This window comes from Hemicordylus capensis, chromosome 6, assembly GCF_027244095.1.
Source record: "Hemicordylus capensis ecotype Gifberg chromosome 6, rHemCap1.1.pri, whole genome shotgun sequence".
Taxonomy (NCBI): domain Eukaryota; kingdom Metazoa; phylum Chordata; class Lepidosauria; order Squamata; family Cordylidae; genus Hemicordylus; species Hemicordylus capensis.
The window spans coordinates 15,069,505-15,093,554 of record NC_069662.1 but is presented as its reverse complement, the minus strand read 5'-3'; the positions used below and the strand labels follow the sequence as shown (position 1 = coordinate 15,093,554).

General features: G+C 46.7%; 1 protein-coding gene across 3 annotated transcripts; it reads right to left on the bottom strand.

Annotated features, from left to right (window-relative positions):
* Positions 1-490: 490 nt before the first annotated feature.
* STX4 (syntaxin 4) lies at positions 491-24,048 on the bottom strand. 3 transcript variants are annotated; one of them, XM_053264975.1, is made up of 11 exons: positions 23,789-24,036; positions 19,653-19,763; positions 18,823-18,922; positions 17,247-17,321; positions 16,973-17,043; positions 16,771-16,879; positions 4,674-4,750; positions 4,438-4,575; positions 3,073-3,183; positions 2,516-2,651; positions 491-1,998 (listed from the first exon to the last, which is right to left on the bottom strand). In XM_053264975.1, exons 1-10 carry the CDS (start codon positions 23,816-23,818, stop codon positions 2,568-2,570), a joined length of 906 nt encoding a protein of 301 aa, XP_053120950.1. In that variant the 5' UTR covers positions 23,819-24,036; the 3' UTR covers positions 491-1,998; positions 2,516-2,567. The 3 variants fall into 3 exon arrangements, with proteins under 3 accessions (XP_053120950.1, XP_053120951.1, XP_053120952.1); XM_053264976.1 differs by lacking the exon at positions 23,789-24,036 and adding an exon at positions 22,859-23,608; XM_053264977.1 differs by lacking the exons at positions 491-1,998; positions 2,516-2,651 and having other exon boundaries at positions 3,166-3,283; positions 23,789-24,048.
* Positions 24,049-24,050: the final 2 nt, after the last annotated feature.

Genomic DNA, 24,050 nt, shown 5'->3' with positions numbered 1-24,050 from the left:
AGACTGAACTGCCATCAAGTTTGGGAGATTTATAAGGACAGGTTTTAGGTCCCTGTTCTAGAAGACACCCCTGAAATATCCTCTCCCCTCCATAATGAAATGCTTACATGTAGATTAACATCTCAACAGCAGCAGCGGGGCGGGGGGGGGGGAATCACTCCAGAATCTACAGCTTCTGAAGGCAGACACAACTATTAGTAATGTCATCAGTCACACATAAGTGTTGAATTAGGACAGAGGTTGTACCAGGCCTCATGCCCAGAAACGAATTCCAAAATCACAGCTGAGGCTTGGAGCAAAGCAGGAAGTCCTGTGGTGGGCAGGCACCTCTCCCTCCTTTCTCAGTTACCACGCCTCAGAGCCCTCCATTTCAGAGCAAGGACCTGGATTCCTCAAGCCTGGCCAGTTGGCCTCAGTCCAGGCTTGAGCCCCAGCACCTCTCTTGGGAAAGGACGCACTGGGTAGAATAATGTGACCACTGCTTTTCAAACATTTTTAAAAGTGTGTTTATTTTTATATTACAAAATAATTTGAGTCAGGCTGTTGTTTTTTTAATACATTCAATCTCCAAGGCAACTGGAACATTTTGCTCAATGCTTTGCTCTGATACTTTGCTTTCCCCCAAAGTAATAAAATATCAAATTTTCAGGAGCACATCCAAATAGGTTCTGGCTTCTATTCCTTCCATGATTTCCCTACCCAATTCTCTTAGAACAGAGGACAAAAGCCCCTCAAATATCCTGGCCGTTATTCCTTTGCTATAACCTGGTCGGTCTCTGTCTCTTTCCCCTGCCCCACCACAAGAATTTGAGCCAACCCAGTGTCTTGGTAATGCTTTCAAGGCAGGCCTGCATTTGGTTTTCTGGGGCGGGCGGGGGGCAAAGACGGTGCTTAAGTGGCTTCAGCCCAATCCATCTAGACTGACACTGGGATGTCCAATCCATTGGAAAAAGGAGGACAAACAGATCCAAACAACAAATGGGAGAGGAGGCACAGGCTCATGAAGGGATGTGTGTGCACACAACTCCCAAGACACGTGGGATGACAGGCATAGGGGATAACAGAAAATGGAAAACACCACTTAAAGAGACAAAGGAGACAGAGGGAGGCAGGCAGAGAAAAGGCCATGACTTTAAATGTGGAGGCAGTAGGAACACAGCATGGCAAAATCCAATAGGCCACTATTCTAACCAACTATGGAACCAGCAGTTCTGGCTGGTAAGCCTCTGCTTCAGTCACAGGCCTCATGCTTCTATTGAAGGTCAAGAGGGCTCCTTCAAAAACCCTACACATTGACTCAGTTACAGATTCAGGACTCCACTGTTTCCCTCATAGGCACATCAGGAAAGGCTGGATCATCTGTGGGGTGTGAGGGGTCAAGCACCCAGCCTCGTCCTCCCTGAAGAATATCAGAATATCACCTGCCCCCTTGCTCTCTAAGTAAAGGCACACAATGCCCTTTGTGGGGAGATGGCAACTTTATTAAAAATGACAGGGCAGGAAGTGAGATAAAGAAATATGGCAGGTGGAGGAAGTTGCCTGAGGCAGTGACTAGAAAAAGTGCACAGAAGGACAACAGCTGCCTGACCAGGATGAGGGGGCTGGCTCAAGATTATACTCTGCCTGAGTGCATGAGGAATGGAGGTGGGTGGGGGAATCTACTAAGGCATTGTAAAAGAAGCGGCTGAGACAGAACACAATCGTTCATGTGTGGATGGGTTGAGACCAAATAATGCACTGAGGAGAACAAACATTCTACAACCCACCCAAAAAGAGAGAACAAATCATGAAGGCAAAAGCCAAGGCCACAGCATAGGCTTTGCTCTAGACCTCAAGAGTTACAGGGATTCTTGATTCTGGGCAACAGGGAAGGAGGCAGCCACAGGCAGCTTGTGCTTTCAATACTGGACGAAGGCATGAGGTGTCTCCACCAGCCGTCTATCAGTGCAAAGGCCTCCCGTGGGAGCAGAAGTTCCAGAACAGAGACGAAGTCAGAGACTGAAAATAAAACAAGAGGTCAACACACAAGGAAGGGGTCTAGTTATCACTCCTCACATCAGACCCCAACTGCGGAGCTTCACTGACAATGGGAGTGCTCCCCACCCCACCAGATCAACAGGCCCAGGCAACACTTGCAAGGTCTTTGTCCAGGTGCCCTTGCTAGAGGCAGAAGATGCTCAAGCAATCAGTGCCTTCCTCCTCAGCATCCATTAGCTATCAGCAGCAATATACTGGCCTCGATGTGTAACGTGGGCCCAGCAATGTCAGAAAAAGTTGATGACCAAGCCCCACCCTTGATCCAGGGTAAGAGCAGCAAGGCATCACTGCAAAAGTGTATAAGAACTACCACAAGCATGGCATGGCCATGGGTAAGATGTCTAAGTCAATGCTATATTCCCTGTACAAGAGAGTGTATTTTTGAGGGATGAATCCCAACAGGTGCAGCTGGTTAATGGGTCTCTGCTCAAACCTTGGTCTGATCCAGCCACTCCTATAGGTTAACTGCTGTACATACCGTTGGGCTCTGACAATGACGCGTGAAGACAGAGGCAGACTCAGAAGCCCTTCTAGCCAAGTAAAGCTGTTACAGTGATGATGGCGATGACGACGGCTGCTGTGATTGTCAGGCAGATGATGATCATGAATTTCTTCTACAGAGACCAAAAGCAAAGAGAACACGCAAAGAGGCGTGATGTAGAAGGATGGGGATGAAGCCCCAGAGGGCTCTCTACTCCTGCTATATTTATTTTCCTTCCGTTAGCCATGGGGAAGAAAAACAAGAAACTATACAAAGCACTGAAGGTCCCTGACCATTAGAAGCCCTCCTCTAATCCTCCTCCCTCTTCCCAGATTCTGAGATGCTGACCACATTCTCAAACATTTCTCTATAATCATAAGACACAGAACTTGATTTTTCTTCCCCCACATAAGTGAAACAAACTTTAACTAGAGATTTTCAGGATGCTGAGGTTTGCACTTGCATGGTGAAATTACAGGTAGGCATGATGCTCAAGACATCTCCTCATTCTGAGGAAATTCCTCCTAAATAATGTTCAAGCACAAGCAATTTACCTTGCGGGCTTTCTTCTGGTTCTTCTGGGCCGTATCAAGATGCTGCTGTCCTTTCTTCACATAGTCCTCAGAGTCCAGAATGTTCTTCTCTATCCTGTCAATCATCTCTCCCTAAAGCCAGTCAAAGGGGATGAGGGTGATGTTCAGGTAAGGAGAAGCCTCTGAGGTGAATAGGTGAACAGACAGACAACTGACTCTGGGTGAGAGCAGGCTGCCAAAGAAATAAAGAAGGGGGACTAAAAAGCAACATTATGGGTGGACAAATGGTATTGGGTGTGTTTGGGGTCACTGGAGTGAAAAAGCACAAATATGTAGTCAAACAGTAATGCTCAAGAGGAAATTAACAAATACACAAGAGGAAAGCAAGGGAATGCGTATACAACTGCGCCATAGCAGATTACAGGTGAAACTCGGAAAATTAGAATATCGTGCAAAAGTCCATTAATTTCAGTAATGCAAATTAAAAGGTGAAACTGATATATGAGACAGACGCATTACATGCAAAGCGAGGTAAGTCAAGCCTTAATTTGTTATAATTGTGATGATCATGGCGTACAGCTCATGAAAACCCCAAATCCACAATCTCAGAAAATTAGTATATTACATGGAACCAAGAAGACAAGGATTGAAGAATAGAACAATATTGGACCTCTGAAAAGTATACAGTGTACTGTGCTTGATTGGCCAGCAAACTTGCCTGACCTGACCCCATAGAGAATCTATGGGGCATTGCCAAGAGAAGGATGAGAGACATGAGACCAAACAATGCAGAACTGCTGAAGGCCGCTAATGAAGCATCCTGGTCTTCCATAATACCTCATCAGTGCCACAGGCTGATAGCATCCATGCCACACCGCATTGAGGCAGTAATTGCTGCAAAAGGGGCCCAAACCAAGTACTGAATACATATGCATGCTTATACTTTTCAGAGGTCCGATATTGTTCTATTCTTCAATCCTTGTCTTCTTGGTTCCATGTAATATTCTAATTTTCTGAGATTGTGGATTTGGGGTTTTTATGAGCTGTACACCATGATCATCACAATTATAACAAATTAAGGCTTGACTTATCTCGCTTTGCATGTAATGCGTCTGTCTCATATATCAGTTTCACCTTTTAATTTGCATTACTGAAATTAATGGACTTTTGCACGATATTCTAATTTTCCGAGTTTCACCTGTATGTCCTCAAACCCTAGTGACCCTAATATAACTAACCCCCTATCAATTGAGAGTCAAAACTGGCAGACAGCACAAATAGGAAGTCTACATGCTAAGGAAAAAAACCAACAGGGGGAGAGGTTAATAAGCTGATGGTAAGTCAAAGTAGAAAAAGAGGGAACCCCAACACCCCTCTGCTTCATACCTGTAGCTCCACTTCTGTGGCCAGGAACATGAACATTTCGTGCAGCTCCTGGATGCTGCGCTCCAGCTTAAGTATTTCACTATGCCGCGTCTCAATTTCATTCAAAGCTTGCTTCGTCATTTGCGTGTCCTTCATGATCTGTGTGGAGGTGACACAGGAGGCTAAGTGTTCTCCCTCGGAGAATCCATGCCCTTCCCTGTTTCCCCACTCCAAATGCCCCACCTACTGGTACTCACATTGGAGACAAACACCTCAGTCTGACCACTCTCCAGCATCTGGTCGAGCTCTTCATCTGACACCACCCCGCTGCCAGCTGAAGGGAAATGAAGAGCGCACACTCAGCACAGAGCAGAATTGCTCTGCTCTACAGTTAGAACAAAAAACAAATGACCAGGCGTCCTTGCTGTCAGCATCCCTGCACAAACCCTTACAGTACCTGCCCAATCCTGGAACTAAACAGAGCATTGGTCACTCACCGTGAAGGCTCCTTCTTGCTGCTGGGTCCAAGGGCATCTCACATGTGGGTTATGCGATCCCATGTGACTCCAGAGGCAGGACTAAGTTAATTAGTTTTGCTTTTGAGGCTGGGAGGAGCTAACTCACCTCAGTTCTTTTAGGCCAAGATGCGATAGGTACTTCAAACACTAAAAACCTGGTAGAAACTAGGAACAACAACATGTCAACCAACAACCAGACCAGATTACTGCCGCTATTTCTGTCTGGTAATGTGGTCAATAATAAAAAATACTATAAAATAAGTTCAGAAAAATTTGCAGACTATGACCCCCTGGTTCCTGGACAGTATACGCCAGCATCAAGGGCGGGTCAAGACGCCCTTGGACCCAGCAGCAAGAAGGAGCATTCATGGTGAGTGATCAATGCTCCGTTTTCTGCTGCTGGAGTCCAAGGGTGTCTCACGTGTGTGGACATACTGCAGCCCTAAAACCAACTGGGGTGGGGTGGGGGGGAAACCAGGCACTTACTGTGCAGGAAGGACCTGTTGTAGGACGCACCTCCCAAAAACAGCCTGAGCAGAGGAAAAGGCATCCAATTTATAATATTTAGTGAACGTGGAAGGTGCCTGCCAGGTGGCTGCTCTGCAGTTATCCTGGACAGGGGCGTTGGTTGAAAAAGCAGTTGAGGCTGCTGAAGACCTCATGGAATGGGCAAGAATTTTTGTGGGTACCCTGAGAATTTGGGATTCGTAGGCAAAAAACAAAGAGAGACATTAGTTTTCTTTACATTAGTTCTCTTAATGTAAAGTTTAAGGCACCTGCGCACATCTAGCTTGTGCCAGGCCTTTTCCGCTGGATGGACCGGCTTTGGACAAAAAGAGGGCAAAATAATATCTTGAGACATATGAAAAGGAGAAGCCACTTTGGATTGAAAAAAGGGGTCTGGAATCAGTTTCAGAGAGTCTTCAGAAAAAATACAAAGGTTTTCATGTATAGAGAGGGCCATGAGGTCAGACACCCTGCGTGCAGAGGTAATGGTGACGAGGAACACCAATTTGAAGGAGAGTATGCGTAATGGAATTGAGAAGAGGGGTTCGAAGGGAGGACCCTGGAGAGCCTTAAGAACGGTATGTAAGTTCCAGTTGGGAAAACGATGGACTACTGGAGGGAACAGCAGGATAGCACCCTCCAGGAAACATTTTAGGTGAGTATGGCACTGCATGGATCTCTTTGATGTCCCTGAGATGAGGCCCACTAAGGACGTGGCTTGGCATTTTAAGGTATTTGCGGACAGTCCCTTATCCAGTCCGTCTTGCAGAAATTGCAACAGGTGTTTCATGGTGGTGGACCCCCTGGGTACTCCGTGACGTGCTGACTATCGTAAGAAGACTCTCCATGAATACTGGTAGATCTTGTTGGTGGACAACTGTCTAGATGCTGACAAAGTATTGAAGGCTGTGGTCGAGTAGCCATGTTGTCCTAGGATGCGCCGTTCAGTTTCCAGGCGACCAGCTTTAACCAGCCTGAATCTATATGACATACTGGATCTTGTTGAAGAAGATCTGGTGTGACAAGAAGCATCAGATGCGGTTGAGTGGCCAGGTTGGTGAGTTCTGTGAACCACAGTCTCCTGGGCCAAAATGGGGCCACTAGGATGAGTTGTGCCCTCTGAATCTTGACTCTGTGCAGCATGCATGCCAGGAATGGAGTGGGACGAAACACATACAGGAAGTCTTCCAGTCATTGGAATGAGAGTGTGTCTATTGCTTCTGCCTGGTGACATGGGAACCTCGTGAAGAAGCTAGGAACTTGTGCGTTTGTTGGGGTTGTGAAGAGATCTACTGCTGGAAGGCCAAAGTGTTCCATGATATGCTGGAATGTTTCTGGGTTGATATGCCATTCCCCCAGGAGCAGGTCCGAGAGGCTCAGTCAGTCTGCTACCATGTTCAGGTTGCCCTGAACATGGTGGGCTGTCAGGGATGCCACATGGTGTTCCGCCCATTGAAATAGTAGGACTGTTGCCACTTGCAGGGACCTGCACCTTGTTCCCCCTTGGTGATTTATGTGTGTTTTTGCCATGGTGTTGTCTGTGCAGATGAGCACATGGCGGAGGAGAATCATGGATTCGAATTCCCATAGTGCTAATTGGATGGCTCTGAGTTCCAGCCAGTTGATGCTGTGCTGGCATTCCTGTGTCGGTCACCTGCCATGAGCAGACCAGTGTAGGGACTGAGCTCCCCAGCCCCTCTTGCTGGCATCTGTGGTGATTATGATCTTGGGAGGATCCAGGAACCCTTTGCCCACTGACAAGTGGGGAGAAGCAATCCACCAGTGTAGGGAGTGTCCTACTGATGGTGTCAGGGTTACTTGCCTGTCAGACTTCACTGTGATGTCCGCATGGAAAAATAACAGGAACCACTGCAGAGGCCTCAGGTGGAAGTGGGCCCATGGGACTGACTCCAAGGTTGCTACCATCAGGCCTAGAAGCCTGGATAGGGACATCAGGTACGGAAGTTCTGAACTCAAGACCTTGTGGACTTCTGTCTCCAGGGCTTGTCTGCATTCCTGTGGGAGGAATAGCTTGTTGTGCTGAGTGTCTATGAACACTCCCAGATAATGAATCTGGTGCCTTGGATGTAACTGGCTCTTTTTCCTGTTGATCGGAACCCATGACTGTTGAGGGCCCGAAGGGTGGCCTGTAGGTCCTTCTGGGCTGTCTGACTTGTAGATTTGACTAGTAGATAGTCCCAAGTACTCATAAATCCTCACACCCTTGAGCCGCAGGTGTGCTATCAAAGGTGCCAAGACCTTTGTGAATATGCGTTAAGCCGATGAGAGACCAAACAGGAGCACTCCGTATTGGTAATGCACCCCTAAGTACAGGAAACGCAGGAGGTGGCAACTGTCCTGGTGGATCGGAATGTGAAGATAAGCCTCCTTGAGGATGATGGACATGAGAAAGTCCAAGTGGTGGAGTGCCTCCATGATGGATCTCAGGGACTCCATCCAAAAGGTGCATTTTTGTACAAAGCCAACATGGCCCACAGGGAACCGTCCTCCTTTGGTACGGTGAATATTATGGAGTAAACCCCTGAGCCTTGCTGTTGTAGTGGGACGGATTCCATGGCTCCTATTGCCAGGATATGGCAAATCGCCTCCTGTAGAACTTGATGTTTTTGCTGGCGTCAGGAGGTCGGGGTGGGTAAGAATCTGTGCGGTCGGCTGGTCAACTCTATGAAGTAGCTATCCTTGATGGTGGAGAGCACCCACTGGTATGATGTGGTAGCCTCCCAGATGCGCCAGAGAGAGGAGAGGCAACCACCGAGGGGCACCTTTCCCACCCCGTCATGCCTGTTGTTTGGACTGCATGTTTGGGCAGTGAAAAAGGCCCTATTTCTGAAGGAGCGCCTGGTTGTTCTAGACCTACCCCAGTAGGGACACTGGGATCTGAAGCCCCTGTCTTGGCCTCCAAGGGGGAGTGAAAGGAGCAAAAGGACTGAAAAGAACACCCTCCTTGAGGATGGTCCTGTTTTTTGTTTTGAGTTGTGTGGTTTTTTTTAATGCAGTAGGTATGGATTTCTTTTTATCTTTAGACTACACCAAGATGTCATTTAAGGCCGTGTCATCAAACAGCTTATCACCATTATAAGGAACTGCGGCTAGGTTGGTCTTTGATGCAGTGTCTACCTGCCAGTACTTCAGCCACACTTTGCAGCGGCCTACCACTGAGGATTTGGCTGCTTTAGATGCAGAACGCAGGCAGTCAAGAGTAGCATCTGATATAAATGCTTGCACCTTGTGCAGCTTTAATAGGGTTTGGTGCAGTCTGGCTGGGTCCGAGGGCGTATCCTGGATTAAGTAATCCAGCCAGATTAGAAACGCTCTTGCCACCAGGGCCTGCTGAGACCCTCGTTGACAAAGCTGTTAATTCATTTGTACATTTGAGGGCCCCTTCCAAGCATTTGTCCGTGGTTAAGGGCTGACTCCCCGTTCCTGGCCAGAACTGAGCCGGAAATAAGTTGGACGACCAATGCATCCGTAGGGGGTGTAGTGAAGATTTCACTCCCCTCTTACTGCAAGGTATAAAGTCTATTAGCCACCGCACTAGCCCTTTTTGAGGTGGACAGGGACCATTGTCTTTCAACCGCTTCCACAAACTGTTTGGGGAGTGGGAGAGCCATATTAGAGGTCTTTTGCCCCAGGACACACCAGGGTGCTTTCCCCGGTTAGCTGAGCCTCTTGAGAAGTGGGCAGGCTAAGACCTAAGGCGTGTATGGTCTTGGACATGAGGGGCACCAAATCTACCACTTGGAAAATTCTGATGGGTGCTTCTGAGGACTCTGGCTCTTGGCTATCAGACCATTCACCCATAGATCTTGGTTGCTCAGGATCTCCCTCACCCAGTGGAAATGTAGGGTCATCCTCTAAAGGAATGACTGGAATGGGCTCAAGAGGAGATCCTTGAGGGGTGTCTTGAGGGATTTTGGTGGGTATGGCCCCCATACTCCTTGGGGTTGGTACTCTGGGGTTAGGGGAGCCATGATCAGAGAGCTCAGATGAGTGCACACTGCATTCCCTCTGTCTAGACCTAGATCTGGCTTTTTTAGACTTTTTCACATGCTCTTTCTTTTTCCCTTTTTGGACTTCAATTTATCATATTTCTTAAAGGAACTTGCCAATAAGTCTGCAAACCATGACCCCCAGGTAGGTGGCACATCCCCAGGCATTTAAGTTAAAGACTGGGTTGTGGTTAAATTCGGGGTCAAACCAGATGACCTTCAGGGACCCAGTGTGGGGGGAGCAGCAGATTCAGTAGACTCATCATGGGCCGAGCTCACCAATTCAGATGTGCCAGTCGTAGCCGAGCTCCTCATCACCACCAGAGGTGGGGGGCAATTGCTTCGTAAGAGAAGTGCCCGCTGCCATGGTCTCAGGTGCTGTCCCTGCCTTACTTTGCATCTTCTTGGGGGCCTTCTGGCCAGAAGACACCATTGCCAGTGGGATTGGGCCCACAAGGCATTCCGCAAGCCCCACGAGGCCTCGATGGGTGTGCGGGGGTAGTGGGAATGCCACCTCTGCTGGCGGTCGACAGGTAGGGCTGGAAGGGGCAACAGAGTCTACGCTTGGGCCACTTCCTTGCCTTCCGCAATGGCCGCTGGCCCTGTTTGCAGCTCCGGAATGCTGAACAGCTGACTGGCGGTGGCAGTGCATTACAGAGCATTGCAGCTGAAAATGGAGGCTGCCGACTAAGTCTTCTCTGTAGGGGGCCTCACGGCAGCTCTGAAAGCCAAGAGATGGCCTGAATTGATCTCCCCCCTCAGTACTCTAATATGGAGTACCCTGCCAACCCTTTCCATGCAGTATAGATAGGAAGGGAGAAGGGCAGAAGAGGTGGTGGGCAGGGGGTAGGCTGAGAAGCGGAGGCCAAGTTAGCAGGAAGGAGAGAAAAACTCAGGAGAGTTGGGAAGCAGCTGCTTGGAGTCTTGCAGGACTAAAAGAACTGAGGTGGGTTAGCTCTTCAAAACTAATTAACTTAGTCCTGCCTCTGGATCACATGGAATCGCATAACCTGGTCACATGAGATCACATAACCCACATGTGAGACGCCCTTGGACTCCAGCAGCAGAGAATCCCAAGATACCAAGTCTATTTAGTCTGAAGCACTATACACCTCCCAAAATAGGGCTCAGGGGTCACTCTGAATTACTGTGGCCAAATAACCTGCTATGGCACCACAACACCCTCTAGTGGTACACTGCATCACTGTAGGGAGAGTTCAGCCTACCAAACAGGACACTGGGCCTTACTTGGTAAGTTCTTCCCTGCAATGGAAAGAAGGGTCTCCTTGGACCAGTTGCTGCCTTCCACTCACTCCATAAGACAGAGCCAATCAACTTAAATATCTTCCCTTTAATACTTGGATGGAGCCTGCCACACCCCCAGTTATAGACAGAGAAGGTGCCATACAACTATGACTAAAATAGAAAAAAAACATGAAACATACATACAGTAAGAGGGAAATAAAGGATCCCCCAGAATCTGCTGATAAACAAAAACAAAGCACAACTGGGAGAAAGGAGACAATCCTGAGAAAGCCCATCCAAAGACAGAAAAAATACAAGACAAGAAGGACTGATTGAGCAGGTAGGATACCACCTGTTGCACAGTAGAGAAACACTTATCAAGTAAGTCCCAACATTCTATTCTCCTGCAGTGGTAGATGGTATCCTTCGTTGGGGTATCTAAAAGCAGGAAGAGCAGCCACTGCCCCCGCCCCCCAAGATAACATTTAGATCTGAACCATGCTTTGGAGCACCCATTTGCTAACAGAAGCATCTGCCGATTCCAAAGTGTTCAGTTTATAATGCCACATGATGGAGATTCTGAAGACCTGATGCAAACGTCCAGCACTGGTACTACGTGAATAAAGGTGCTGAGATGCAGACACTGAGGGCAGAATGACCTGTTAATCCTTAAGGAATCAACAGGTCAGAAGCCATGAAGGTCAGGAGCCAGAAAGGAAGTTGACACCTTTCTTCCTACAGGAGCTGGGTGAAATTATACACAGGATTCAAAGTTTAGGCACATGAGGTATATCTTGACCACGTGTCTAACACTGTGAGTATGCCACACACACACACACCCCACCTGCCCCTTTGGATGTCCAGGATTTGGAAAGAACAAAGGCAAACAACTCCTGGGTCCAATGGAAAAAGAGAATTAGTTTTGGATATGAATGTCAGATCTGTGCAAAGAACATCCCTGTCCTGAAAAACCAAACAACTTCTTCCTTAATGAGAACCCCAAGCTCTGAAACCCAACGAGCTGATTTGGTTGCTCCTAGGAAGGGGACCTTCTAAGCCAACAGCTTTATGAAGCAGTTTAAATGGTAGTTTTGTCAAGGACTGGAAAACGCAATGAAGATCTAATGGTTGGGTATCTGTGCATGAAGGTTACAGAAGGGAAATGCTTTGAGGAAGTGCTTAATATGAAGATGGGAACCTGTCTGGCATTCAATAGAGAAAACTGCAGCCATCTGCTGCTTCACAGTTTGGGCACAGCGAGGCTATGCTGTAAAAAATACTAGCACCTTATCCACTGCAGCTCCTGGCGTTACCACAGATGTCTGCTGACACCAGAGTGTAAATGCCTTCCATGTGGCTTGATACACACAATTTTTTGATGCTCTTTGAGATGTCATAATGGTATCCAGCACTCTAGCCCAGAGGCATCAAGGCACCCCATTCAGCCTCTAGGCAGACAGCTGCACAACAATGGGTCTGAATGCACGATGGGCCCCAGAGTGAGTTCAGGAACAAAGGGGAATGGGAGAGGACTTTCTATTGACAGAGGAATTAGGTCCAAGGACTTTGTGGCCACTGGGGAGCAATTAGAACCACCTCTGCTGTGGTTTCCCTGATTTTTGAAGGACCCTCACCAGGAGGGCCAGAGGGAAGGGATACAGCAAGCTATGAGGCCAGTGAGAGGTAAGGGCTCACATGTGACTGTGAAGTTATCTGGTCTTCCCAGAGGAGAAGCCGCCATTGTAGGAGGTGGGAATTAATTCTGGCCCAGGGAACACAATCCAGGCAGGCTGTCATAGAGCCCTGGAATCTCAAGAACATGAGAAGGTCAGTCGGGATGGATTTTTACATTCCCACAGCTGGCTTGAAGGTATCTTCTCTCTGTTCAGTGGGAGAGATCCAAAGCTGGACTTCATACTGATGGCCATCCCCAGGTGCTGTATCGTTTGTGTGGGCATCAGTAAGTTCTTTGATTTGTTGGCCATAAATCCATGGTCGTTGATGCACTGGAGGACATTCTGAGACACTGGAGGGTCATGTTGATGTCCCTAGTAGAGGGACTTGCTCATGGCAACTGCTGTAGCATTGCATGACTCTCTGAAAAGGAGATCACATTAATTGTCATCACGATTTTTCAACAAACCGGTCCCACTTTTGGAGACAATAGTGCCTGAGACAAATGCAGCAACTGGGCCATCAACTAAGGGGATCTAAAGAAAATCTATGAGGTCTTGAGGCAAGCTCTAGAGCCTCATGACAGCAGAACAAAATGTTTTTCTTTCCAAAGATCTTTGTCATTCAGCATGAATGATACCCCAAACAGATTGGGGCATGGCATAATCGAGTATGCAGGTCTATATGTTGGAAGCGCTTCATATAGCCTCACCTGGGGTGCAGGTGTGGCAGAAGATCTTGCAGGTGAGTCATGTTGAGGGACGGCCCTGGATGGGGATTGAGAAAAGGCTGTGCTGGCATGGAAGGCCTTTGGCCGAAAAGCCATCTCCTCCTGGATCTCTGCTGTATCCAGCTTTGGGTGGGGCTGGATGAGAGTCCCCACGAGACTGCTTGCTTGGGCAAGGAGTTGGGTCATCAGGAAGACAGTCTCATTGAGAGGCGTGAGATCCATCTGTGTTGCAGCCATGCTGCTGAGTATGCAGGTGGCTATCAAGCCAGAGAGCTCTAGCAAGCCATCAAATCCTCTCTTCCTGCCCTATCTACCTAGTCCATTGGAAGGGAGGGGTGGGGTGTAGAGATACGAAGATGTAGACTAAGCTGCTGAAAGGCTGGAGCTGATGGAGAACCATCAGAAACCCACCCATGAAGCAGGACAGGACCAAACTGTGGGCATGGCTGGTTCCTCCTGAGTATTAAGGGAAAGCACTTGAAGCCGACTGGCACCGTCTCAAGGGGTGGAACAATTCATCTGAGGATACCCTCCTCCACTGCAGGAGTGCCCCAAGAACCTAAACAGTCTGTGCACAAAACACTATGCAATCAACAAAACACACATTCTGAGGGTTTTTTAGTTAACATTTTATATTTTATGTTTATATAAAGATATATATATTTTTATATAATATATATTCTGATATATATTCTTATATTCTTTATATAAACTTCCCTGGAACAAAACGTTGGGCTATAAATACATAAAATAAAGCTTTCAACGTTCTGTGAAAACCTGCTTGGAAAAAACACTGCTCTAGGTAGTTTAGTGTCATCTCTTCCATATTTAGATATATGTTTCAACTTTGTTTTACAAACTGGAAAAGGCATGTAGACCATTGGGAGTGAGAAGCAAGTGGAGGTCAACATGTTTTAAAGGGGCATGGGATTGGTGCTGAATGATGGATCACCATGTGTTGGTTACTGAATTATCCCTGGCAAGAACCTCTAAAATTCAGGTTTGTTTTTTTACAAAAATTACTAACTTATTTGTAGGTTTCTCTCTACAGCTAAATAGAGAGCATTTCATGGCAAAAATGGAAGCTAACAAACAGCTCACTCACTAAAGGCAGAATACAAGACTAGGGCGAGTGAGCTCTCCAGGATGTGAAATCAGGCTCCATGCCACTCATATTTTTCTTCTGTGGTATGGGAGGATCCAGAGAAGACACAGAGAAGCAACATGCAACTAAAATCACCAGCTAGAGCTTGTGATCTGACTCTTCTTAGCTTGCTTCTGCTTAAATATGGATGGAGCACATTGTGCACACAAACAGTCCTTAGTTTAGCAGGAATCTTGGCAGGGCTCTCTTATGTAGTTAATGCATTTCATTGAGATTCCTTTGGACTCCTCACAACTGACCCTACCACAATTCAACACTGAACACAATTCATACTCTTTTAAGCTTCTGAATCTACTTGATGGAAGAACACAGAATAGTCTTTCTGGATTTTCACCTCATCTACACTTTAGGGCAAACCATCTTTATTTGCTATTGGAGACTAGCAGAAACTGCCAATCAGGCATTTTAGATAACGATTTGTTTTGTAAAATTTTGGACTGGCTGGGCTGCTCGAAGGGAAGGAATCGAAAAAGCTCTCTCCCTACACCATCCACTCATTTCGGTTGTGAAACCTCAAGCCAAGTGTGTTCGTGCAGCTTACTTCCAACTCTCTCAGCTTTCAAGGTCATCTTCCTTTAGGATGACAGGCAGTTGCTATCCCTTGCCACAGGAAAACGACTTGGCTAGTGTAAAACTATCAGTACGTCACTAAAGCTTTTTATAAAGCTGCACATTCTGAGACAGAGCAGGAGGCTTTTAAGGATTTAAGACACCAATTGTGAGGGGGAAGAATTTAAAACCAAGGACGTACTCTCCACCGCCGCCACCCCCCCGCAGAAATCCTTTAAAATTTCTTCAGAAAGAAAAGTCTGCCTGTTGGAATGCAGCCAACCTTTTGGGAAATTCAGCCTCCTCGAACTAATGAGATCTCCAGGCACTGAATGAGTAACTACATATCTCATCTACCCTCTTCTTTTGGGCCCTAGGCTTCCTGACCATACTCTGTATGTCATCCAGAGGAAAATGGAAGCAGGGACTCTTCCCATGCTTTGCTAACTTCACATCTGAAATTAGTCACAGGAGGAGAATATGACAATTTTTTTCCTCAGAAAGACCAGCAGAATTCTGGTAAAACTTGACCACTACTCTCCTGTCATGTGACACAGCGACAAGAGCAATCACACTTTCTTGAGCCTTGGGAATTTAAATAGTGTTCAGCACAGGAGAGTTGCTGGGCTCAAGTGCTCCACAGCAGTGTTCTCAGGGCCAGTTCACAGTCATTTTCTCGTAAATGTGAGCAGCTATGGCCCTTCTTTGGACATGCTCACACCTGCAAACACACACAGAAAAGGGAAGCTTCAACTGGATATGCCCAGCAGTGATTTAAACAGGTAACCTTGACACACTTCTGCAGGCCTGGGAATCACATTTATATTTCATTCTTTCTCCAAGGAGCTCAGAATGGTGTACATTGTGATGTTTCTCCTCACAACAACCCTGTGAAGTACGTTAGAAGTGTTGCTGGCCCAGAGTCACGCAGTGAATTTCATGAGTCTTGATCACACACTTGCCTTGAGGGGGAAGCAATTCTGTGTACTTCACTAATATGCTGCTGTCAAGTTGCCTATGCCCAAACCAAGGCTATGTATATTCCATGTCTTTAAAAAAGGGGCCAACATAACCTATCTTCTACATAACAAAGGAAGATTTGATACCTAAAATATTATGCAAAAGTGTGAATGCTTATTTATCTTGCATATTTTTGCAGTCACCCCTGCTAACTTGGCAAAGAGGCACCTTTCAACGTGATGATTCTCTTTATTTAGTAGGGAGAGAGTAACTGGCCCTATCCACCCCCCAGCATAGTACCTCCAATGACTGTTGCTGGTGTCTATCTTGTGTTTCTTTTTAGATTGTGAGCCCTTTGGGGACAGGGATCCATCTTATTTATTTATTATTTCTCTGTGTAATTCCCTGAACCATTTTTGGAAGGGCGGTATAGAAATAGAATAAATAATATTAATAATATTTTGTTCTGCTTCTGCTATTCAGAGAAGGATAGAAGTGCTAAAAAGCATCATTTAAAGTCTATTTGCTGAAGCACCTAATTTACCTGTCCCCCTTGTCTTCTGAACTGGCACCAGACACAGTCCATAAATTTTCAATCTTTCCTCTGCAACCCTAAGAGTTAGAAATTTGCTTTTTTAAAGATCAGAAAAAAGTATCAGATACCACTTATATGATATGCCAGGAACATAAACAGCCATACCATCATGCTTCGTGCATTAACTCAAAGGTTTCCACACAATCCACCCTCAAAAACAGGAGTATGGTAGGGTTACCAACACATTAGATTAGGGCATGGGAGATTCCTTATCATGAAGCAAACCACACAGCTTTGGGCAAGACAATCTCTCTGTCAACCCTAAAGCTGGTCCTTTTACTTGTTTCCAGGACTTCTGGGGGCAATGCGAGAGTAGCAACTCTGCAGATGCAGAGATTACTCATTCAGTGTTAAAATGCAGCTCTCTCTGGAGCTGGTCAGAAACAAGCAAAGACACTCACTAATCTGAAGCTGTCGCCTGATGCGTTCCAGGTTCCGGTCTCGGTACTCTGACTGTGTTGAGTTGCATTTGTTGATAAGATCCAAGAACTGCTGGGACAGGATACCATGCTGAGATATGAACAGAAATGGAAATAAAGGGTTAAACACAACTCACTTACCTCCTCCTAAGGGACCAAGCTAGCCAGTCAGTCTCCATCTCACCTGGGTCCTCTTCATACGGTTGTTGATGGAGTTTCTGTTCTCATCTTCCTCATCTTTCTTAGGCTCAATTCCTAATATATATAGATATATATTTTAAAAAGGCTACAATAAGACATGCCGATTCTTCTTGGAGCTAGAGACTGGAATGAGTCCTAGTTTTCATCTCATCCTGATCCAGCCCATTGGAGACCCTTCCTTGACGTGAACAACAGAGCCCAGAAAGCTTGACATACAGCCCCCTCCCTTTTAATCACAAAAGACCTTCCACACTCACTCTTCAGGCGAGCCCGGATATCTTTGGCTAATTCCTTGATCTCCTCACGTAGTTTTTGTAGATTTTGCTTCATGCCTGGAAACACAAGGTTAAAAAGTCAAGGGGTATATGGTCACAGGAAAGTTAGGGGGCAACTGCATGAAGCTTTCTTTTTTTTTCTTTTCTTACGGGGGAATGGGTCTATATATCTCAGATATGCTTCTTCACCATCCAACTCATGCAAACCTTTTGTACTCAATCTCTGCTGGTCCTCTCCTTTCTGGCAGCAGAACAGGGATAGCATTTGCTCACCACATTCAATCAACTGCCATGTTGTGCTGCTTCTGGTGCAAAGACTGTCCCTCTCCATCCCCTCCACTAAAATCCATTTGCTACCTCAATTACTGCAAACTTCTCCTCTCCAGTCTCTTTCTCACTCCTCAGTCCTCTCATCTTCACCCAAAACTTCACTGCCAGCCAAAATTATTCAGTCTTCCAATCTCTCTGATGACACACCTCCTCTCCTTAGATCCCTTCACTGGCTTTCTACCACTTTCATATTTAGCATAAACTCCATGTCCTTACTTTGAAAGCTATCCAGGGTCTTGCCACACCAGATCTTTCAGCTCTTGGATTCTCAGTATATATATTCCTATTTATTTCTCTAATCCTACCACACTCAGCCGACAGGTCTCCTGATCCCTTAAAGGACTCTGTCAATTCTCCCTTGCATCCTATATACATGCTCCCTGAAAATATATATGCAAAATCATCTTTTACTGTTTCTTCAAATCCCTTCTCAAAATGTACCTTTCCAGTGCGTTCTTTGAAATAGTCTCTTAATCCACATTCTTAACTGTAATCAAGCTTTAAGGACATGTAAAAGCCTTGGACCACATTTTATCTTGGCCCCCAAGATAAAAGACTTGGCTCACAGTCTTCTCTCTGTATCTTCATCTCTCTGTTTTTCTATTGTTTTCCCATTGTCTTTTAGGTTATAAGCTCCTTGGAAGCAAGGACATATCTGCGTTGCCTATAGTTCTGTAAGGCACCATGTACACTAAGACAGTATAAACTGATGTGGTACAGGGCATAACCTGAAGGCACATGAACCCGCCACCTCGCTAGGTCAGGCCACTGCTTAGATTACCTGGGAACGTTCCGCCGCTTTGAGTTCCACAGAAGAGAAATAGTATTTATACATTTATACTACTGCTTGAAGAGCCACCTAATGGCATAGCGGGGAAATGCCAGAGGTTACCGGTTCGAATCCCCGCTGGTATGTTTCCCAGACTATAGCGGGCAGCAGCAATATAGGAAGATGCTGAAAGGCATCATCTCATACTGTGGGGGAGATGGCAATGGTAAACTCCTCCTGTATTCTACCAAAGCCAACCACAGGGCTCTGTGGTCACCAGGAGTTGACATGGACTCGATGGCACACTTTACCTTACCACTGCTTGAAATCTCACTTGAACCCAACACTCCTCTGCCTATTATCTACCAGAGCTCTTCTGTCCAGATTTGCCTTCCCCAGCTCACAATTTCTGCCCTTTCATCCAACCAACCAACCCGCAAAAGTTATAAACAAACTTACTATCTTCGGGGAGTGGTGCAGCCAAAATCGTAGTCTGATGCATTTCTAGGTCGCTCACTTTTCTTTCCAGAGTCTTCAAGGCCATACGGATATCACGCGTCTGAAGAAGAGAGGAGAAGGCCTGAGACCAGCTATTGAATTCTGACCTTATCATTCGGAAAATTTAGAAATTCTGACAACATTAATATAGTATCCTATTATCCCCCAGACTGTCTGTTTTGGGTACTGTCTGATAGTATCCCAGAAGAGATGCTTTTCCACACCAGGGACCTCCAACATCATCATCCCAAGCCAACCAATCGGATTGCTAATTAAAATGTACCTCTCAAGTATGAAAGTCATCTAGTATGAAACTACCAGCACAGCCAACTTTTATCTAATTAAATTAAGTAGAAAGTGTCGTCTGTCTGTTCCCCCCACAAACCCTGAAACTGCTTGAATGGAGGCAATAGTTATGCAGCTTAATTGACCAAAAATGGTTCATAGATGCCAAAATTCAAGTTCTAAGGTATCTCAGGTCCTCCACATTCCTCAGTTGTGTGGTCCAAGGCTGCCTGAACCCTCTGACACATCAGAGCAGCTAATCCAACAGCACCTGAAAGAAGGGCATGAATCCCTTTGCCTGCCCACCCATGCCTACTGTGACATCAGAACAGATTAGCCAATCACATTGAGAGAAGCATGACAAATAGAGAAGTCAGAAGCTGAGGAAGATATTTTAACGGGAGAATGAAAGCAGTGCCTATTGTACTGATAGGTTGTATAAACATTTTCACAAACAAGCAGGATAGGTATATTCAAATCCCAAGCACTCAGAAAACCCTAAATACCATTTGGAAAAATTCATCAGTGGGTTCTGGGGACTCAGTGGGCTTTGCTGATCCTGGGCGCATGACCAGAGCAATGTTTTCAGCCCCTTCACTGTCCGAGTCGTCATTTTTCTAGAAAAAAAGAGAGACGTACAAGGATGAGAGCAGATATGTCCAAGAAAGCACTTACTGCACTTGCATTGCAGGGGAAAGCAGCACAGTGGAGAAACCATGCTCCTCTTGGACCAGATTTTATTTATTGTAGATTGAATGTGTTATAAAAGTGTCATAAAAATGAATAAAATCCAACATTAAAGGTTGCTTAAATAGTGACACAGCATAAGCCGAGCTAGTATCAACAGTTGTATCTGCATGCCCCAGCCACCCAAGATGGTGGCCACCACCACGTCCCATAGAATTCCATAGACTAATTATGCACTATGTGAAGAAGTGCTTATTTTTGTTGGTCTTATATTTTTTGGCAATCAGTTTCATGGGATGACCCTAGTTCAAGTGTTGTAAGAGAAGGAGAAACAGTTTAGGGATGTGCACGGTCCGGAGCAGTCCGGACCGGCACCGAAGGGGGGCCTTACTTTAAGGGCGGGGAGGGCTTACTTACCCCTCCCGCCTCTTTGTCCCCTCCAGCGCCCGTATTCAACAGAATAACAGGGCGCTGGAAACCAGCCGCCCCCCCCCCCCCGCCGCGGGCAGATTTGGCCAAAAACTAAAGGTACAAATGCCGCCGCCGTCGCCCGCCAGCCCTCCCTCCCTCCCAGCTGCCCGCCCGCCCGCGTCCTCACCCGATCTCTTTGAAAAAAATGAGAGGAGCTAGCGAACAAAGCTCCTCTCCTAGCGAACAAAGCTGCTCTCCGGGTAGACCAGGCGATCAGAGGCCCGGTCTACCCGGCCTTTTCCCGGCGGGTAGACCGGGCCTCCGGCGGTCGGCGTACTTTGTGGCGCGCGCATGTGCGCGCGCGCAAAGCTTCTTCAGTATGCTACAGGACTCCCTAACAAGAGGAGCTTTGTTCACTAGCTCCTCTCGTTTTTTTCAAAGAGATCAGGTGAGGACTTGGGCGGGCGGGCGGGCAGCTTGGAGGGAGGGAGGGCTGGCGGGCGACGGCGGCGGCATTTGTACCTTTAGTTTTTGGCCAAATCTGCCCGCGGCGGGGGGGGGGCGGGTTTCCAGCACCCCGTTATTCTGTTGAATACGGGCGCTGGAGGGGACAAACAGGCGGGAGGGGTAAGTAAGCCCTCCCTGCCCTTAAAGCAATACCCTCCACCCGGACCCGAACCAGCCAGGGCCGAACCGGTCCGGCAGTTCGGCCATTCTTTAGAATGGCCGCCGGACCGGTTCGGACACACCCCTAAAACAGTTCTCTCTCTACATGCAAAATTATTTAGACCTTGCCTTGGAAAAGCAAGACTACAAACCCTAGCTTTCCCTCCAAGAGCTTTGGGGATGCAGCAACCAAATAAGTCCCAATGCTCCATGCCAGCTTGCTGCAGTTGTATTTTGCATGTAGACAAATCTGCATTATTCAAATCTATGCCAAGAAAAATTCTATCATGAAGGTTGCAGAATTTCCTACAGGATGCAGACATTCCAACATATAGGCCCAGAAGAAATTATAAACAAATGTAGATTTCAGAGAAACATAATTCCAGATTGTGATGGCATCTTCAAAACTAATAAATGTAATTGTGGCATAAGCTTACAAATGCCAATTGCCTCCTTTATCAGATGCATCTACCAAGGTGCTGGGAATATTATTACTATTTAACTAGAGCTACAAGCTTTAGTTAATTACACTTTACCACAGGTTATAATCCACCCATTTAATTTGGTGGGGTTGAGTCTAAAGAGCATACTATCACAGACAGACATGCCAGCTCTCTCCTTCCTGTGTTAAATCTGATGAGAGGTTGTTTTTTCCTCGGTAGACAAAGCTAGAAGCTATTTTGCATCTTAGTGTGAAACCGCCATAGCTTCCTTTCTTGCAAGTACTGTGGGAGACTGATGCCGACAGTGCTCAGGTGAAGAAGACAATGCATCTTCTAAATCTGGATTTTCTACAGCACTGACCAACACTGGGATATCAGAGGACATATAGTTAAGGGCAGAGAAGCGAAATCCTTTAAAAACCCAAGACTAGAAGTATGTATTTATTTAAAATGTTTTGTCTCCTGTCCCTACAGTACAGTACTGCTTAGGGAAGCTCACAAGAACAAAACAAAACCATCTGTATACAATCAAAAAATATAACTAAACAGAATCCAATTAAAACTAGATAAACAAAATAATTTAAAAACTCACCAGATACAAGTTGCAATAAGACAAGAAAAAGCCTCTTTAAACAAATTGGTTAAGATATTTTAAAAGTATATTATTCTTTTAGCATCATGTTGATACATACACAAGAGTTAAGGAATGCTAAAGGATAAATCAGAGTTCACAATGCAAGACAAATACCAGCAATATAAATCCAGCCCCCAAGACTGGGACCTTACAAGTCTCTTGGATATAATGCATAAACGAATGAGAGGTTACTTTTGAGTCATGTACAATCTTTCTACAAACCATGTTCAAAGTTGGTCTCTCCATTTCCCTCACCAACCACAAATACATTAAACTACCTTGCATTTTTAAGTCATGCATCTCCCTCACACCATCAGTTACATTGTATCTACAACATGACCTTTCTGTCCTGCCCTTCCTCCATGTGGGCTGTCCCAGGTTATCCTCTTAACAAACCTGTGAAATAGGTTAGGCCCAGAGCTAACCCTAAGGCTGAGCAAGGTTTTGAATCTACATCTCCCCAGTTGAAGGCAAGCACACTGTCACCCATCCATTCCACACTTCTCTCCCTGAGCTAGAGAGAAGTGGACCCAGTTTGTTGTTTGCTCTGGGTGCAGTGTTTGTGCAATACTGCCTTGCCAACTGGAAGCAATTCCTTTTTCAGTTCTCTGGAAATCCCTGGTTAAGTCCCAAATGGACTCCACCCCAACTTCTCTGCAGAATGTTATCTGGAAAGAGGACAGGGAGGCTGAAAGAAAGCCTTGTAAAGAAAACAAAGGGTGATGAGGAAAAGATTAAAGGGACCACCTTCTCCATCTTGAGGAGGGGTGGTGGTATTGAACGAGGCGCAGGGAGACCAGCATTCAAGTTCCCATTGAGCCACCAAACAGGGGGACTCTGGGCCAGTCACTCATCTCTCAGCCTAACCTACCTCACCGGGTTGTCATGAGGATAAACAAAAGCACGTACACCACTCTGGGCTCCTCAGAGGGAGAGAGAGGGGGGGATATAAATGATAAAACAAATAAATTAAATAAATGTCAACAGGGGAATATGAGGGGGCAATGGGAGGAAAATTCAGGGATATATTGTGGGGTTGGGAAGCAGTCTAGGAGAAGGGAGGCAGAAATGATACCTGGCTCAAAAAGTGATGTCAGCATGAAGGGCATATTTTTAAAAAGCAAATAAAGGGGAGGGGGACAGAAAAAGAGGTGACAGTAGGTGGCAATGGAGAGGCCCATCACTTTCTTCCTTTTGCAGACCATGTCCTTATGAATAGTAGTTCCCTGAGGCAAAGAAGTGTTTAGCAGGCAAAGCTTTCCTGGCATGAAAACATGCAACGTTGGGAACAGCTCCACCTCTTAACATTTCTGCATCCCAGGCCACTGTTCAAGGGGCTGGCAGAGAGAGGGCCAGTGGTTTTTTTTTTGCGTTTGTTTTTAAAGTGGTTACTTCTAGGGGTGGGGAGGTGTGTGGGCTGCTTGCGTGGGGGGGTGGAATCTTTGGAGCATTTTATATTGGGGTGGGGGGTGCAGAAGAGCAATGGGGCGAGCAGATGATGGTAAGTGAGTGAGGGAAAGTGAGAAGGGGATGCAGAAACAGGGTCAGGGGCAGGAGGGCAACTCGGAAGGAGGAAGGTGGGTGGGTGGAAATAAAGGGTTGTGTCACCACAGAGCAAGGGTATAAGAAGAGCAAAACATGGGGGGGGGGGCGCGAAGGAACAGCCAGCAAGGGGGGGGGGATGAAGCAAGAGTAGCCAGAGGCGCGAGGCACGAACGGAAAAGGGAGGCGCGCAAGCGACCGTTGTGGGCGTGGCCAGGCGCGAGAAGAAGAGTGCGTGGGAGGGGGCGCGAAGTCTCACCTCTCCGAGCTCGTGCGTTCGGTCCCTCATCGTGGTGGTGGTGTGTGGTTTTTTTCCTTTCCCCCCACACCGCACGGACGAAGTAACCGCGGAGGAAGGGGAGGGGGAATTAGAATGGAGGGGAAGGACAAACTGCGCAAGCGCGCAGAAGGCAGGCAGGCAGGCTGCTGCCGCCGCGTGCGCGCTCGCGCTCTCTCCGCAACGGCGCCTCCTCTTTCCTTGTGCGCGCGTTGGTGGTAGAGCGGAAAATCTGCCCGAGGGG